General features: G+C 34.0%; 2 protein-coding genes across 4 annotated transcripts; one reads left to right on the forward strand and one right to left on the reverse strand.

The window, feature by feature from the left end:
- Positions 1-6,417: 6,417 nt before the first annotated feature.
- LOC144439950 (nicolin-1-like) lies at positions 6,418-11,983 on the reverse strand. Its single transcript, XM_078129186.1, has 7 exons — positions 11,723-11,983; positions 11,125-11,218; positions 10,311-10,411; positions 10,015-10,128; positions 9,096-9,188; positions 7,454-7,558; positions 6,418-6,904 (listed from the first exon to the last, which is right to left on the reverse strand). The coding sequence occupies exons 1-7, from the start codon at positions 11,849-11,851 to the stop codon at positions 6,863-6,865; spliced, it is 678 nt and encodes a 225-aa protein (XP_077985312.1). The 5' UTR covers positions 11,852-11,983; the 3' UTR covers positions 6,418-6,862.
- A 310-nt stretch (positions 11,984-12,293) lies between these two features.
- Positions 12,294-15,955, forward strand: LOC144436187 (piercer of microtubule wall 1 protein-like). 3 transcript variants are annotated; one of them, XM_078124909.1, is made up of 5 exons: positions 12,294-12,450; positions 12,865-13,000; positions 13,574-13,663; positions 14,601-14,734; positions 15,255-15,955. In XM_078124909.1, exons 1-5 carry the CDS (start codon positions 12,412-12,414, stop codon positions 15,321-15,323), a joined length of 468 nt encoding a protein of 155 aa, XP_077981035.1. In that variant the 5' UTR covers positions 12,294-12,411; the 3' UTR covers positions 15,324-15,955. The 3 variants fall into 3 exon arrangements, with proteins under 3 accessions (XP_077981035.1, XP_077981042.1, XP_077981051.1); XM_078124916.1 differs by having other exon boundaries at positions 12,865-12,940; XM_078124925.1 differs by lacking the exon at positions 13,574-13,663.
- The last annotated feature ends 3,585 nt before the right edge of the window (positions 15,956-19,540 follow it).

A 19,540-nucleotide genomic window follows, 5' to 3' on the forward strand; every position in this document is an offset into this window, starting at 1 on the left:
AATCAAATGTGAGCTGTACATACCCATAGTGAGGTGCAATCAAACTGTGCCCCAATGGATCACAATTTCAACTTATTACTATACTTCTTTTGGATAAAATAAACCTATAATTGACATATACAATGTCTAATTATTGGCAATTTAATTATTTTCAGTGAGAATATTTAGGTTGCCTGGTCGAAAAAATAATACCTCAGTTACAGCTAGTGTAGGTTGTAAAAGTAAAGAGATTTGTCTTAAAGTTAAACATTTTGTTTCATATGTAAAGTCTGTTACTCAGGTCTTGTAGAATTCTTCAAAATAAAAACAAAAGTACCAACAACCATAAATTTACAGACTGTGTTACTTTAATAATAGTTACCATGGTGATAGTGACAGTAAACACAAACATCAACTTATTTAATGTCTCATTTCAGATGCTGTTGTCATATACAAATGGGAAACAAAGAAGTTTGTAGAGCATCAGAGAATTGAAGCTGGTGCAGCTTGGAGCGTAGAAGTTTTCACAATAGCTAACGACACATACCTTGGTATAGCTACGTATAGATGTGGAAATTTGCGCACCCTTTACTCTTTGTATGAAACCACAGGAAACGAAAAACTGCTAACCTATCCTGTCGTTCATAAATGGAATAGAGACAGTCTCGAATTCCAAGAATTCCAGAAGCTTGCGGTTCTCGAAGCGAAAGGGTTACATGAGTTTGAATTCAATAATGCAAAAACTCAACATATGCAGCACATATTGCTCGCAACAAACGGATCATCAGCAAACACTACCGTGTATGAATGGACTGGTGAGGAATTTACGTTGACCAGCTATATTCATGAAAAAGCAAAACATATTATTTTTATCAATCAAAACCAACATCATATTGCACTGCTTGGAAGTCGTCGCAAAACTACAGCCTGGAAATGGACAGGGGTGACGTTCTACAAAGAGCGTCAAACATGGCCAATCCGTGCGGGTGACATCACCAACATGGATAGTGTACAATATGATGATAACATTTACACTTGCATGATTAATAAAAAGAAAACTAAACAACATATCCTGATAGCAAAGTCTGACAGTACTCAAAATCAGCTTCCACGACGAGCACAGCTTCTACAACTTCGTCATGCTACAACATGTAAATTCTTGATGTATGCAGATAAATTGTATCTATTTCTTGGCGGTCGTTTAGGCGGTGAAATCTACACATACAGTGAAACTCAGAATAAATTTGATTTCATGACTGCAATCCAGGATGTTACAGACATTACAGCAGTTGAAATAACGAACTTAAATAACGTCCCTTACCTTGTCCTCAAAATAAAAACGAACTTTGATGAATCGGATGAAGGACCGGCACGCCATGTTTGTCGGTGCTATCAAGGTAATATACATTACCAGACTTGATACAAACTTGGTAACTTGTGATTGTAACATCCAATCAGATCTTTCTTATAAAAGATATCCACGATGTCACATGAAATTACTGTACAGAGTGGACGATACATTCCATACGTGGATACAATATGAAATCCTAAGGAAATATACGGAAATCCAGGGAATAAGTTCCAGAACAGCTGTACCAGTACATGACAGCTTAGGTGTACCCAGTGGATAAATAAAACTTATAACTGACTTCTTTGTCATTGGTTTTTGTCAAAAAGGAAAGTTTTAGATTCCATTTACAGGATTTGTTACAGTGATTTACAAGGAAATTTACAAATAATGACAAATGTGTATGATGCATTTGACAACACAGTACACCCTAGTATATTTCAAGGAGTGTCAGTTTCCACCAAAAGCAAAGAGGTTGAGCTATTTTATTGGTATATACTGTTGTAAAACTATATCGTAAAAAATAGTGATAAAAAGTTCTTTCACTTTTTAAATTTTTAATAGCAGAAAACAGTAGAATGGGAATTATGAATTTGAAGTGAAAATGAATAATTTAAAAGTATTTTAAGTCAAGTCAAGTTTTTTTATTGAAAGATCATACTCTGTGAAAAAATAAAAGTGAGCACATGTGGGGCATGCATGTCAGTTGAGACAAGAATGCTGAGATATACCTCGATGCACCTGAACAATCCTATTGTTTCTAGATCTCTATTGATATATATGTAGTCCTTGTGTTATCGAGTACTGATATGGACACATGCCAACCAGGAAATAAATAAGGCAGTAAAACCAGTCAGACTAGTCATAGATGGCAAGGACGACAATATGGAACGACATGACTACCACGTCCTTCTGTACATTCTGTTAGGAGTAGCATAAACAAGACACTAAATAACTAGATATATGAATTTGTAATACTACTAGAGAAATTTAATGTAAACAAGGTAAAAATTAGACCAAAAGATGAAATTAAAATAGTCACACAGGGAGGTCACTCTTTTGGAAAAAATATATATTGGTCAGTTGAAAAAAAGAAAGAAAATTTACTTATTAATATATTTCTATATGTGATTTATAGGAGAGTAAAAAATCCATCAAATTATGAGATACAAAAAAGGGAAATATAGGTAAAATCAGAGTTAATAGTATTTTTTTTTTTTTTTTTTTTTTTTACATATAAATGATTTCATGTCTTTTCTGCAAATTCAGAAAAAAGGATCTTGGTCTGAATACCAGGTATTTTCTGGGTTTTTTTTTGTATTATCGCACAAATGTTGGTTAAATGTGACTCAGTTTGCCTTGTGTTAACTATAGACACTGGAGTGAAACCCCACACCAAGATCTATGCAATGTACACCAACATACATTATTGGCTCGTGTGATTCAGGTGCTTTGGGGGTCAACTGTCCAATTGTACACTAGCTAGCACTATATCCGGTTATATGTTATACCCAACGTGATTTATGTAAAGTACCTGTTAAACTACTTTTGTTCTTCAATTGTCCAGTGATGTCTGTGACCGATGATTCGTGATCCGAACCGGAATAAAGTCATTGAGACTCTTTATATGAAAGGACACATATATAGTGTAGTGTAGGAAACTAGACTACTCTTACATAAAAGAACAGATGGTTGTTTTTATTTGCTTTTGTAAAAGTTTTAATACTTAAAAGTATTTAAATACTTATCAAAGACAGACAAGTGTTATATATCTGTAAAGAAGAGTACTAACTTTGTATTAAAAAGTCTTAACTTTAGCTTTTTTTCAAAGGGATGAAATAGTAGATGATATGGTAAAATATGTGCATGTACCAATGTTCAAATGAAAATTCACCTGTGTTGGTAATCCAGTGTATTAAATCAAATACTTTTCAAGTTTGTGTGTGTAACATAAGTTTAATTTGTATCCCTACGAAGACATACACAGATTTCGTGATAAACACATAGAATTGCAAATACTACATTGCTTGATGCATAGTATTCTTGCACTTTTGGAAAGTTTTTTTTTTTTTTTTTTTGATGAGCGACATTAAAAGTAAGAATTTCTACAATGAAGTACCGACTTGGATTGCTTTGTCATGAGTGGGTATATTGTCAATATTTGCACTCTTTGTATTTGTTAAGACAAAGACATTGTGGGTATAAAATGTGTTGTCATCACAAGAGGTTTCCCATAAACCCTTGCTAGAAATCATGCCAAACACATATGAAGTGCAGCAGGGATTTTGTTTTGTTTACAACATTCCAAAGTTGAGGATTAAAGTTACCAAGATGTTATTTTACCACCCAAAATCATATGTTGATATCTGCAGTTACCAAAACAAGTGTACTAAAATCAGAAAATAAGTCTGATTGGACGTTTCCTTAAATCAGATTATCTATGGCTGAAGCCACATATAACCAATATCGATATAAAAAAAACCACTCATATCATCTATGTGTTTGCTTAATAAATGGAAATTTTTATTGCCAAATTGTTGAAAAACAAATTACTCATTTTCAGCATATATGGAAATATCATATTTACAACTCATCAAATCAAATCAAATAACAGATTTCAGTCAAAAAGGGCACTTTCTATAGTTTTAATACATTTTATACACACCTATTTGTACACATTATTTTAGTCACCTAAATGTACAATTGTACAGATAAAATTGACTTATGTAGCACACATACTTAATTCCACATTGAAGTCCCAACTTAGTGAGATTCAAAGCCACGGATAGTTTCTAGAAGACTGTATTTCAGACTTTCCACTGCACCACGTTGTACAGTGCATTTATTACCTACTATAGTACTGTACACCACCAAAGACTAACTATATGTATGTTTATCCTTGACCTAATTTTTCTTCTCAGTCTGTATTTATACTCAGTGTTCTAATACAATGAAGAATGTGGACTGACTTAGTGAAAACAACCTAGCGACACTGTACATGACTTGCATGTAATACAGCATAAAGCTATGGAGAATGTGGACTGACTTAGTGAAAATAACCTAGCGACACTGTACATGACTTGCTTGTAATACAGCATAACGCCATGAAGAATGTGGACTGACTTAGTGAAAATAACCTAGCGACATTGTACATGACTTGCATGTAATACAGCATAAAGCTATGAAGAATGTAGACTGACTTAGTGAAAACAACCTAGCGAGATTGTACATGACTTGAATGTAATATAGAATAAAGCTAAGTTAGTTTTCTATTTCCACAGCAAACTTACAATAATGGTTTTGTGAAAACAAAGAGAAAACTCTAAAATGCTACCGACTGATAGTTGGACAAAAACAACATGACTAGCAACAAACTGACAGACAAGGCTTGCCTGTAACAGTCAACATGGAGCAGAGGCTTTGTGTACAAAAACACACACATACACATATACTATACAACTAAAATGGTAAATCCTGATGTAGACTATTGTTTGTGTTTAAAACATCTACAACTTCACAAGTTCTTGTTTGTTACTTGGGATTCATTCTAGGCTTTTTATAGTGGTAGGTTCCAACCTATGATTTCTTCAGAATATGTATATGAATATGAATATGAATATGAATATGAATATGAATATGAATCTTTGACATGTATTCTTTTTCATGGAAATCTTTCACATCTCTATTACTGTATTCTGAGGAGAGCATTGTTACTTACAGACACACCCTATTGAAGAGAATATCCTCCAAATGACACTTTCACAAGTTTGAAAAATAAAATACCCAATAGATGACATTTCCAAATGGCAATGTAGAACATGTATGCAGGACATCAAGAAATCACTCTAACTGACACATGTGATGTTGTATTTTTCGTCTAGTTTGCAACAAAATTCACAATTGATATCACACTTATACATGACTCAATTGATCAAAATAAGGTTCAAAGTATTGTACTTCATTTTCTTATGTTCGAGAAATTACTGTTCCTCTAGTAGTAAAGTTGCATACATGTCCTTGGTACAAAAGACAGGACATCTGATTTGTAAATATGAGCTACCTTTTGGGCTTAATAATTTTTTTTTTGGTTCCACCTAGTTTTTCACTGCCAACCCTAAAGTTTTTTTTTTTACATATTCGAGAAAAATTAAATACAATCGCGAAAATTGTGAAGTCTCTTGAGCAATATTGGATGCGGAAACTGACTTCAACTTATAAAGGCAATATAAAATTGTTCTTCCAATCCGTAATGGCTGTACATCTGATGGGAATCCAAGAAACCAATAACACAGAGACGATGTGGAAAACAACGGAAAACATAACTACCTGAACTACACGCACGCACACACGCACGCACGCACGCACGCACGCACACACACACACACACACACACACACACACACACAAATCTACCTAACCACCTATTCTCAAATTGAGCATAATTGGAAACCCACAACATTTTTTTTAGGCCTTATGGCCAACATATTGTTTTTGTGAGCTATGATTGTACGTATTTATGGAAACTCAGATTTCATTGTCTTACTAGAGAATACTCATTCACATTTCAATCAAACAAAGCCAGCTATTGCTTATATATATATCAATTATTTCATTGAAAAAAGCTGTAATTTCAGAAAAACAGATTCACTGAATATTTAAGACTTACATATTTTGATTTATTGCCTGGGATCAACTTGAACACATAATGACCTCTCAGGAGAGATTAATGGCCTATCTATTCTCCAAACCATAACTTATCTTCTTATCAATGGCAAGATATATATATATATATATATATATATATATATATATATATATATATATATATATATATATATATATATATATATATATATATATATATATATATATATATATATATATATATATATATATATATATATATATATATATATATATATATATATATATATATATATATATATATATATATATATATATATATATATATATATATATATATATATATATATATATATATATATATATATATATATATATATATATATATATATATATATATATATATATATATATATATATATATATATATATATATATATATATATATATATATATATAAGGAAATGGTTGTTCCACACACAGAATATTTGCTATCAGACAGTGAAATGTTTACATTCCACTTTATACAAATGTATCTGACTCCATTCATGTCTTTTGACCTGTCCTCATGCTGTAATTACTGTTTGGGACTGACTGGAAGTGAGTGACTGTTCACAGTAAAATTAATTGGCCCATCAAATCTCACAAGCCAACATCTACATGTTGTCTGACCATCAACAATTATATATATTGACCAAAATTATCATGATCACAATTCCTTGTAATACTGCCTTATTCTTCTTGACATTGATCTGACTACACAAGTAAATAAAAATCAGAATATGGAACACTGTACGACAGCTTCAGTTAACAATGATAATCTGTCTGTTCTTTGGTCAGATATATCCAGATCTCCAGGTGTCAAGGTCCTTGTGGAGGTTACTTTTACTTTCATGTGTACGACAGAAGATTAATTTCATAACATCCATCAATCTACAAGCGAAGAAGAAAAAAATGATCAAAATGTGCAACAAAGCATGAAATCTGGGCTCTGTTGTCCTTGAGAACTGCCCTGACACAAATGAACTGTAACTGACATGGCATTGCACTGTAAATGTTATTGCCTGTCTTTTGTTCTCATCGTGCTGACAGGCAGTACACACTTTGAAGAATGTGTCTGGACTATAGAGGGTGCTAAACACTGGTAAGGCCAACCTTGCAAACTTTTCCCCCAGCAAACCCTGAAATGTGTATGCAGATTGAGAAAAATGGCATGAAAATCAGACGATATAAAAAGTCATAAAACAGAGATATCATGATGAAAGAAAAATCGAAATAAATAAATCAAATTTCAACATCTATTATTGAAAGGTAATAGGAACCATCTTTTGTTTTTCACTTGGTCTCAGGTTATTGATGGCAAATTCTCTATACAAGGTGCCAAGCATTGCAGAAATTTCAAGGAATCAACAGGTTTTTTTTTTAGACATTGACAAGTACATATTGCTGGAAAGTCTACAAAGAACTAATGGTTATACTCACATCATATCTTCCAAGAGATGCAGCTGTCTGGTTAGCTCTGACTGACTCTGTTAGTGCCCATAGTTGTTGTAGACCAGATGATATGCTATCCACTGGTGGAGCACCCTAATGACAAAATCAAAATAGTATTTTTTTTTTTAACCTTCTGTATATTTCATTTATTGTGTCTTCATCAGTAAGCTCATTTCATATATTATGATTACATCAGGTGACCATATTTTTATTCCTGTTTCTCATTCACCGACTGCCTCAAATTTTCAGCTCCAAATTCAAAAAAAATAATAATAAAAAATTGCACCCGCCCTTAATATTTTGTGGAACAGCACGCCCTCTGACAAAAATAAACAAGAGTCTGGATGTCAACAACATCTACAGTAATAGCAGCGATTATGACAATTGTTCATGAAAAGAGTCTTTCTTTCATGACGGAAGTTATTCAAGTAGGGGGCCAAGAACATGCCAATTGTGTAGAGAAGCTGGGAAAGGGCTTGGTACCAGGAATTCAATAAAGAGAAGATAGACAGGAGGAAAAGGAGAGGCAGAGAAAAATGAAGAAGGTGATTTTTATATTGTTATACTTTTTTTTAATCGACTGAACGACCCATAGTTGCTATGAAAAAGTAATGCGAAACATAAAAAAATAGGGTCCCCCTCATGCATTAAACATAAGTATTATTTTAAAATATTGGAAATGGTAAGTTGTAAAAACAGTCCCTGAAGCAAAAATTAAAACCGATATTTTTAGCACTGGGCTTATTGTTTATGTTTATATCTGAAATGGATGAACCAAACCTGGAATTAAAAAACACTAAAATGCAGTGCAGAATAATTCAAACATACCACATACAACCATTGAGCATGCACTTTCATGATGAGTTAGAGGGAATGATGTAAATTGATTGACATCAGAGGGTTCAAATGTTCAAAGGTGAAGAACAATTTAGTTCTCTCTGAGTCTTCATTACCATCTTATTACTAGTCTCAGTTACCCAACCTCTCACCACTGGGGGCTCTGCCTATGAGACCATCCCAAACGAGACACTGGGGAAATGAGATTCCAACTCGCCCACGCAGGAAGTAGCTTTTAGAGCAGTGCATGCTGGGGAATACATCACATCCAACATTGTATGCTGAACGCTTTAGGTACTTTCGCAACAATTTATAACATTTGAAGCGATTAATATATCTAAATTACAACAAACAGGCCTCGTAAGCCCACTTTTTATGACTTGGAAGAAATGTACTCTGTGATCCCAGTGCAGGTTGACACATGGTTTCCCCAGACTCTTGTCTGGGTGGTCGCGTAGAAGAGCACCCCCTATCGATGAGAGTCTTGGTAACCGAGACTCTGTCCTTATGTGCAAGTCCTACACTAGGAAGAATTAGGTTTAATGTTACACAGAGAAAAGTACAAACATGATAGTTCATATGTTTGCACAAAGGAGAAACTCAAAAGAGTGCACAAAGAATTGGAGGATCGGAGATTTCTTGTAGGTACTCTAATGTTAGGTTTAGGACCATGTTCATTTCCTAACACCCCATTCAGTAAAATTGATTCAAACCATGTTTCAAAGTCATTCATTATTATTTTGTAATCATTCCAGATTTTGCAAAATTTTATTTTATTCCTTTCTCTTCTTACCTCGATATGTATCTCTTTGTCTCTCTCTTCTCCATCTTCATCATCATCTGCATTTTGTAGCAGCCACTGTGGCAGTGAGACAGGAGATGGTGCCTAGATTGACAAAAGTAACAATCAGAGATAATTTGTTACATTCACTATGTCACATTTAGCTGTTTTTAACAATTCTAACTCAAAATGAAAAATAAAACTTTGCACAGCTGAAGTTCACACCTCATGCCAGCACAAAGTCACGTGCCTCCTTCCATGTACTTGAGTGATATGACAAAGTAAGAATCAGTGGTAATTGGCTACGCAATGGTAGAATATGGTATTACAATGTAAAAGGCAGTCTTACATTGAAACTTAAAAAAACAGAAACTACCAAAAACAGGAGGTGTCTTAGATTTATTAAACATAACAAGTATTGTTGTTGTTGTTGTTGTTGTTGTTGTTGTTGTGGTGGTGGTGGTGGTGGTGGTGGTGGTGGTGGTGGTGGTGGTGGTGGTGGTGGTGGTGGTGGTGGTGGTGGTGGTTTTCGTGGGGTGAGGGGTGACCTAAGCAAAGAAACAAAGACAATTCATATCCTCAGCTCTTGGGGATTATCTGAGACTGTTCTTGTCTGTACACCATCTGCAAACTGACAACCAACCAACAAATGGATACATGATTTTCAATGCCCCAACAATTTCCCATACAAAGAAATAAGTGAAAAATACCCAACTGATATATGATAAGTACAAAAAATACAAACTTATTTATGTAACATGAACATGTATGTGTAGAGAAAAGTGAATAATTACTTGGTTATGTAGTGTAACTTACATCTAGTTTATGTTATGTAGTGTAACTTACATCTAGTTTATGTTATGTAGTGTAACTTACATCTAGTTTATGTTATGTAGTGTAACTTACATCTAGTTTATGTTATGTAACTTACATCTAGTTTATGTTCATACAGATTAATTTCATCAACAGTAAAATGATTCCAGACAGGTGATGGTTGTTGTAGTACAAATCTGACAGCTGCTACCCTGTTGGGTTCCATACACATCTGAAATCAATGTACAATACTGGTAAATCATATTACACTGTTTATAAATGATGAATTCCAAAATCTTTACAGTGAGTCATTTCCTAGCAATTCCATTAAGTATGAGAATGTATATTGGGAAAAATTCAAGTTCTGAGAAACATTGTCTCACTATAAAATAAGAACATAGACAGTGAAATTACCACTTTTCTGGTGATGGTAAAGAAGTCCTGACTGCCTGGTTCACAGTGAGGATTGGGCATTAATGGATATCTTCTAAGTACAGTTTTCCACTTGTTATCTCCTACAAGACAATTGGATTTCATTATATTCAACTTTTTTTTACCACACTTTTACATAAAATATAATATCACATTGGGTTCTGGTGGTTTACCAATCTGATTAAAATCTGATGTTGAAATAAGGCTCAAATCTTTTCTTTATTGATCTCTTTTTCCTTCATATATTGTTGTTTGTTTTGTTTTTCTGTGAGTGATCACCTTCTTCTTTAGAAAGGTGATCACTCTTGAAACAAGAAAATCTAAAACAAACAACAATATATGAAGGAAAATGAGGTAAATATAAAGGATATATCAAGATTTTAGTCAGATTGGTGGTTTACCAGTGTTTCTAGGAAAAGGCCACTGCATTTTTTAAAGGGAGAAAACAGTAGAAATTGGTACAAGTGTGCTAGCCAATGTGTCATTCTAAGGGGACATGGCACTCCAAGAAATATACTGTAGTTACTTTAATAAACTTTGGGTTGAGAGTCATTTCATGATTTTATATCACTTAATTTTCACTTGGTTGCCAAGAAACAAAAATTTGAAAGTCTTTTTCACCTCTATTGTTCTTTCAGTGGAACACCATTGTATATAATTATTCAATAATTATATTCATAATTATTATGTCATAGACAATTCTTTATATGCATACAGAATATGCATGACTATTCATGTGAAGGAGGTAAGCCTCCGCTGTCCAAAAACAAAAACAAACAAACATGATGTTACTCACCATATTTACTAGTACTTTCAGCACTTTTGAAATTACACCTCACTTTGATTGATAAATAAGCAGTGTAACTATTCTTAAATGTAACTTCCCCAAGCTGGCAGAATGGAAGAAAATATTAATCAATCACCTTGTTTCAACAAGGAACAATAAAAAAGTTGAAGCAGTGAGTTTACAGGTCTTTCGATATGAAAAAGTCAAAAATGTCTATATTAGTAAACATGTAAAGGGTACACTACATTTCGCCATAAAATGTACACTATCGGCTGTCTAAAAGCTAAACACTGACAGTCAGGCCAAAATATACTTTATGTACATATGCATGTGGTTCCAAAAACCTTCATTTAACTAAAGTTTTCCCAGCTAATTCTGACCATTTTACCAATCTTGTGAACATTTGGTTTGAATTTTGTTTCAATTGACAACTTACAATTCTCTCCCTACCCCCCCCCTCTCTCTCTCTCTCTCTCTCTCTCTCTCTCTCTCTCTCTCTCTCTCTCTCTCTCTCTCTCTCTCTCTCTCTCTCTCTCTCTCTCTCTCTCTCTCCCTCTCTCTGTAAAATACTGAAGAAAGAAAAAATAATGTTATTAATAGTACTTACATCAACAGACTTGATATTTGGCATAGCTACTTCTATGACAGAGGCCCCTGAGTGGAAGTCCGTTCTTGGGTCTCCGATTTTCAATATGACTGGTTTTCTTATGATACAATTGAGTGGTTTAACTGACATTTTGGTGAAAATATATCACGATAACTATATTTGAAAAGATCGATATTTCTAATAATATTAACAATATTAATTACAAGTTTTGGTGTTTGTTACGAGATGAGCCTTTTCTCCCGTTTAATTTATCCGCCATGATGGTTCTCGCACATTCACGCGTGAATTGTGTAATCTTTAGGTCTGGGGCAATTGATTATCCACTAGGTTCGGTTAAAGTTATACACTTTAATTGCAGGAATGAAAAATAAGCATATGTAGTCCTTTTTACCATGAAGATGTGTTTTCAAGTTTAAATATCCTTAATATACACACTTATCTATTTCGTTGCTTTGTAAAAGTAAGTATAGTTGTCAGAAATTATCAAAATTAGGTTGTACCTCCCTGTCAACGAACGCTATGGTTTAGTCCAGCATGTTTACACCGGCTCGTGCCTGGCAACAAATCGAATGAACACTCTGGAATAAACATAACTACGCCATATTGCTTCGTGTTGTCCGTTCGAAAAGGAGTTATTATTTTGTTGCCACGTATCACCTGTTTTCCCGTGATTTTACCATAGTTTTGAAATGGCTGGTGCCGAAAATAAATTAACATTACCTTATGAGGTAAGTAGTTGTTGCGAGCTTATATATTTTAAAGATTTTATGTGCTTCAAGGGCTTCATTCACAGATGTGTGTAGTGTATGATCGTGAATGCATCTAACACCTCCGAGGTAAAATTCACTCAATGACTGGTTGAAATTTGATGATAGTTGCGTTGTATATTTTACCTAGCCTTGTCATGTCTCACAGTCAATGACAGTGAACGAGAGGGTAATTCACAGGTGTACCAATTATTGCCAACAGGAACATACACTTCAGTTGATACTAAATTTACCAAAAATACGTCTTCAACTTCAATCGGTCTTTGTTGTTTTGACCGTTGACGTGTCTGTCATTGCCATAGCAATAAAAGCACCCATGTAGATTTGGGAACACAATAAATTGAATAATGTAAATTTTGTCATTTTGTTATTCAGGTAGTTGGTGGAGGTGAACAAATATCGACATCAGTGGAAGCAACTCAGCCTTTAACTGGAACTGCTGTGCCAAAAGGTGCCAAGACCTCAGATTATTATAGAACTCACAACATTCCTGGTCGTTTTGACAATCCTGGTAGGCGTGCTGCTTTTAGTTTATACCATGGCAAGTCAGTCACTGTGTCAAACTGCATCATCTCAGTACCAGCTACCACATAATGTTCAAAACATTATTATGGTCAAAATGAAAATCACAAAATACTCTTCCAAAATTTCTCTGCATACTGTTCACATTTCATGATTCAATGCAGGTTGATTTGAAAAATGCTAACCTATTTCCCTACGTCTACTCTGATCTGTGTCACTGCAATGTTTTTAATTTGAACAATACATGAACAGTACAGTACAAAGTTCTTGCCAAACAGACCCCTGAAAATATTGTTGGAAACAAAAATGAGGGAACAAGTTTATACTTTCAGATTTTCCCATTTTTTGTGACATGTTTATCCTCAAAAGAAAAAAAAAAGGAAGTATAAACAAATCTTAGACTATGTGAACAGATATTTCAATCATAGACAATGGAGTATCTGAGACCCCTCCATTGTTTAGGGACTCCATTCAGTGGTACAATTTATGATGCACTTTGAAGCACTGACTGCCAATTGTCACTTTTATGATTACTAATGCTAGTTTCTCTTTCCTTGTTTAGAATCAATGCCTCCATGTGCTAGTCCGGGCAATCCCATTTTTTCATGCATGGAAAAGCTGCCACAAGAAATACCACAACACAACAGTGAAGGTGTGTACACCTGTCATCCATTGTTTTGGCAATATCAGGGTTTTGCAAACTAGCAAAGATTTCAACAAAATGTCACAGTTTATATACTTGACACAGTCCTAACCGTTAAGTTTGATAAGATGCTAACCATTTGATTCGGGTGGATCACTTTTTATACTTGAATTTTAGGAACCTAAAAAAAAATGGATAGTATTATATGCCAGCTATCAGAATGAAATTTCCAAAAGAAAGAAATATCTTTGATTTGTAAAACTGACTTCGTTTTACTGCTGAATCGTTATATTATTCACATAGTTTCTTCAAACTACCAATACCATCAAAGCAACAGCACTGCCAGCATTTATATATACATACAAATAGCTGTAAATGCATACTGGTATATGTTCATTGTTCCTTTGTCTTGCAGGTAGTAGTTTCATCAGACTTTATGTAATCTATATCATGAAATACATCATGCCATTGAAGCTGCTAGAAGCTGGACTTGATAATTTGAACATGTTAAAAACCACAGACAAGGAAAAGAGGTTTTTCCTTGTCTGTGGTTAATCATCCACTAAATTTATATAAAGTACCAGTGACCTTGACAAACTTTTTACCACAGATTTAAGAATGATCTGTGGTACCAAGAGAGTATCAAAGAGTAACATCGCTAAGGTGTACACAGAGCAATTATAGAACATAATTGCTGCAGTATTTGACATCTATGTTGAAAATCTTCTCTTTTTTTTCATCTCAACCTTTCTTTTAAATTCATTTTTCACAACTTCCCAAAGTACGGAAAGGTTACATTTTTTGTATCTATTAGTGGCACTGGAAATATAAGTATGATAAGGTACAGCTGTAAATATAAAACAGTGACAAATAGTAAACATACTTGATAACCTTTCTAGACTATACACATCTTTAAAATTATGTGTTTCACTCGTTCTTTTTCCAGAATGGTTTGAAGGTTATGAACAAAAGCCACAACATCCCATGTATATGACAACAAATATGACATACGGATCTAAACCTCCATCTGTTCATACGATGCCAACAAGTTTCCATGCAAGAACACAGAAATTTTCAGAGGTAAGCAATCACATACTCAGCAAAAACTTTACTTAGTCAAGTGACAAGACTTGCATTGTATGGTGCCTATTTTTAATTAAACTGTGTGTATACATCTCTACTTGGCATACATACCACTTTTGTGATTTTGTAAGTATCCAGGAACTGTAGTTGAATACATAATTAATACATTTTCATATTTTGTTTCATAAGTTCATGAATTCAAAGTTAGGCGTTGTGACTCCAGATTTTGAATTGAAGGAGTCCCATAATCATAACTATGAATATGAATACAAATGTGAATATTGACATTTGCCTTCGTATTCGTATTCGTATTCGTATTCGTATTCACATTCATATTCATATTCATATTAATGCTACACAATATGATAATTCAAGCTGATGAACTCTGAGCAACTATTCCCTTTATTTAAACAGTGCTTCAGTGCAGCACTCTTTTCAGGAAGTGTTTCAAATTACACCCATTTATCAAATTTTCACATGTACTAAATGTGTATTATTTTGTATGATTTGTTAACAGCCTCTAGGAAAATGTGGAATGTACCGTAATAAAGGACTTAACACTGGAATGGATGTCAGCAGAGTTTGATACAGACAACTGCCATTGTGAAAAAAAAGACACAAAATTTTACAAAGAAGACTCTTTTTATTTTATTGAATGTTTCATTCTTGCTCATTTTGAGGGCTTTTGTATAATACAGTTTTAAATGTTGTACCAAAAAAAAAAAAAAAAAGAATTTAGAAAAACCCACGCCAATTATATATGATGCAGCATAACTTCATGTGTACATTGATCTTTCAAGCAGCTGTCTTGTTTGGTGGCAAAGTCAACTCTGCTGTGTTTATGTAGAGAAATCTTTAGTTCATTTTGTTAATTAAAGTAGGCAAAAGCTGTTACACAACTAGAAATAAATGTCCTTTTACTTGATGTTCATCATCAATCTGTAGTTAGTTAGAGATAGACTATATAGGATAGCCAGCTAGGTATAGATTACAGCACAGTACAGATGACAGGATCAATTCTGTGCCAATACTGTGAAAAGGAAAAAAAAAAATCTTATTTACTCATAACTTCATGTGTCTCTGACAGATGTATATTCTACTTGACACGTACTTCTTAGTTACACATTTACATGTTTCTGTATAAGAAGGTATGGATCTACACATACATTGGTACTCTTCAACTAGTACTCTGTGACACACACACACACACACACACACACACACACACACACACACACACACACCAAGTAACTGTGTGAATACATCTAACACATCCACATTCAGGTATACCACACTGAATATAGCTCTACAAAAATAACAATAACCAAGACAATGACATGTTGTGTACAGAGAAAAAGAAACCGATATTCACAAAAATTTGTAGCGAGCTGCAATTATACAGTTAATTATTTTGTAAGAAAATAAAGTCTGTGTATGTATGTATTTCTTTGTGATTTGTTGTTATTTGTTTGCTGAAGTACAGTATATCACACAGTGTGTAAATGTGTTATCTTTTGTACCAGTGGTATGAAAGAATAAGAATGTTGCAGGATAGTCTGGTAAGACAGCTGTGGTAGATTTTAAAGTGAGTGTGCCCTCGAAGCAAATTTGATGCATCACTGGTGCACACAATTTCTAGTGATGCACCAATGGTTTTCTGTCTCTTACTATGTGGTGACTCACAAGAAATGTCAGTTTTTATCATTTTGACTTGACAACAAAATGTGGCTATCATTAGGAGGCACACTGCTCACTTTGCAAATGATACAGCTTTGGTTTTTGCTAGGGAGTTTAACCCTATTACGGAGTATCCCTTCTGTGACCCCAACCCCCTAGGTTGAGTGCAAATGTAAGTAATGTGCAGATTATCCACTGTTCTACATGCCTGCCAATATGGGAGGCATCATTATCCAAAAGGTATATGTATAAATACTGCTCACACCTGAATAAGATAAAAAAAAAAACCTTGTTGAGATAAATTGTACACAGTCCATTCTCACAAACCAGAGCTGTTATATTTCTTCTGCGACATTTGGCGGTGTATCTTGGACCGTGACAGTGTTGTAAAAGAGGCTGTGGTTTATGACAATGACAAAGTCTAATAAAAAGAGATTGAATAATTTTATTGGACTGTACATATTATCTCAATAAGTTTTAATTATTCAAAAAGGGTCTGTTTCGATTACATTCTTTACAAACTTTTACCATTTACAATTTGATATTAAATTTTACCACATTCAAAAAGTCACTGGGTATGATTGTAATTGACATAATCTGTGCACTCAATCAACTTTAACATGTTAAAAATTCCATAATAATGACAAATTTTCCAATATCATTGGTTCACACAAACATATTTAGTGTTCATTAGATTTCATAGAGTCCAGTCGTGTGGATATTTTTGCCTTTTGGCTTTACAGGTGTGAGCCACTTGATTAAACTATTGTATGATTTATACCTGCATATAATGATAAATTATACTCATCTGTAACCATACTACATTATTTTAGGGTTTTTCCCCTTGTATTTATTTATTTATTTATTTATTTGTTTGTTTGTTTTTAACATGATTCCTGATTCCCTTTGGTATGTTGTGTTATTCGTGTATGTATTTTTAAGTGGTGATACATGTATGTTTATTGGTGGCATTTTCTCCAGTGATCAAGACACCATCATGATCATCGATCATGATGGATTTCCCTGTCAGAATGATGATGATTAGATCGCCCTCTACGACGGAAATCTATCTATCATGACCTTAGCATGCACCACTAGCACTTCGCCCTCACCCGGAACTTGCACTGCGTAAAACTGTATATTTCTGTAATATACTTTTTGCTCATCACATCTTCTTGTCCACTTTGAAGAATAATTACTTCAGCGACGCGATGGCATCTTCATCAACTGGTAAGACTTAAACTACAATTTCTCTGAGTATGGAGTACATGTACAAGTTAGGAGAAGGATCGCCGCCGCGCCCTGCCCGGATACGAAAAAAGTTTTATTAATTTAATGCACAAGTCACGTACATGTTGATATATGAGGGTTATAGTTGATATTTGATGCTAGGAACGATATATTCTACGAGTTTAATCTACAGTAAACTTCACTAAAACGCCTGACGTGCCACAGGGCAAGTTTTATCAGAAGTTTGACATCATTACCAACTTTTATATATGAAGTTGTGTTAGTTTTACAACCCACGCATTAGACTTTGACACCACAAGATCAGCGTGTCAAGATTGCACGCTGGGAAAAAACACTAGTTTCCGGGGGGGGGGGGTGCTGTTTAGTAGGTCATGTGTTGATGTCATCATATTCTTTAACTTTGAAACTTTCCTCCCAATGAAATCGCCTTGGGAAGTTGATGAAGTTGTGAAGTCTCATGTGAGAAATGGTGGATGCAGAAACTGACATCAACTTAAAAAGATAATATAATTATAAAACTGTTCTTTCAATCTGTAATGTACAATCTGTACACCTGATGAGAAGAAACCAATAACACAGTGATAATATGGAAAGCACTGAACTAGACACATGAAAAAAAAAGAAAAAAATCTACCTACTCAAAAATTGAGCGTAATCGAAACCACACAATTTTTTTAGGCCGCACTGTACTGAGCTTTAAACAATCATTTCGCACATCTATTTCAAATATAATTCCCCATGCAAAAAGATGCATACTGTATTCATTGATGGCAAATTATGTGATGGTGGCACTCAACTGATATAATAAATAAATTTGAGTAGAGATAAATCAAAGCGTACTGCAGTATATTAGTTATGTAATTTTATTATGTGTGTTTGTATGTTCTGAAGCCAAGCATTTATATTTGTGATCATTTTTCAATGGATATTAATGTGTTGAAAAGTTGGTATTTTACTTTATTTCACAACACATTACACATTGTCTGAGTAAATGTTTACAGCTCACCCAGATATAGGTTTAACAGACTGAGGTTGTGCAGCAGAAGAGCCCAACTTTAATCCTCTTTCTCTCAATTTAAACTTAGTTGACAATGTGTACAAACAAATACTCCCATACTACCAAGGTCTGCAAAACTCATATCGGGGTTGTAAAGGTTTTATCATATATACAATGTACCCTATGTAGTGGCACAGTTACATTTGAATCATAACCACATAAATTGATAGTGTATGTTATTTTATGTACAAGATCATAAAGATCCCGAGGAAAAAAATCAAAGCCAAATATCATAGCAAACAGAAAACGATGGGCACACAACTTGCCATATTTGTGGTAGGGTATGATACAGAAAATGACAGCAGGGGTTTGATGCATGGGCACTTCACTGAATTACATTGGAAGCGATACTTGATGTATGATAAGAAATAGTATTATACCATGTATGAGCCAAGTTCAACAAAAAATATGGAAATATACTCTAGTCATTGTACGTCACAGCAAAGCGTGTCTATGTCACGACAATGCATGTCTACGTCACTGGTTCTGCTGTGTTTGAAATATAGATCTGCATCAGTCAAAATGTTCAAAATTGTCATTACTTTCCCCAATTTCTTTTTATATTATTGGCGTTGATATAATTATGTTATTCTCCAATTTTTCTTCATTCAGCCAGAAAATACTCGTGACCTCGTAAGGGTAATGTGTCGCTATATGTCTAGCAGCTCGTGGTGACAAAGGCCCCTTAGGTCATTCGTATTCTCCTTTAGCTGAATGAAGAAAGATATTGAGGAATAACATCTAAACACGTGAAAAATAAGAAATATTGTCTTTTACAGATCAAAAATTGAATCGAGCAAGGAGACTTTACAGCTTCA

This window comes from Glandiceps talaboti, chromosome 1 (genome assembly GCF_964340395.1).
Source record: "Glandiceps talaboti chromosome 1, keGlaTala1.1, whole genome shotgun sequence".
In the NCBI taxonomy this organism is placed as follows: domain Eukaryota; kingdom Metazoa; phylum Hemichordata; class Enteropneusta; family Spengelidae; genus Glandiceps; species Glandiceps talaboti.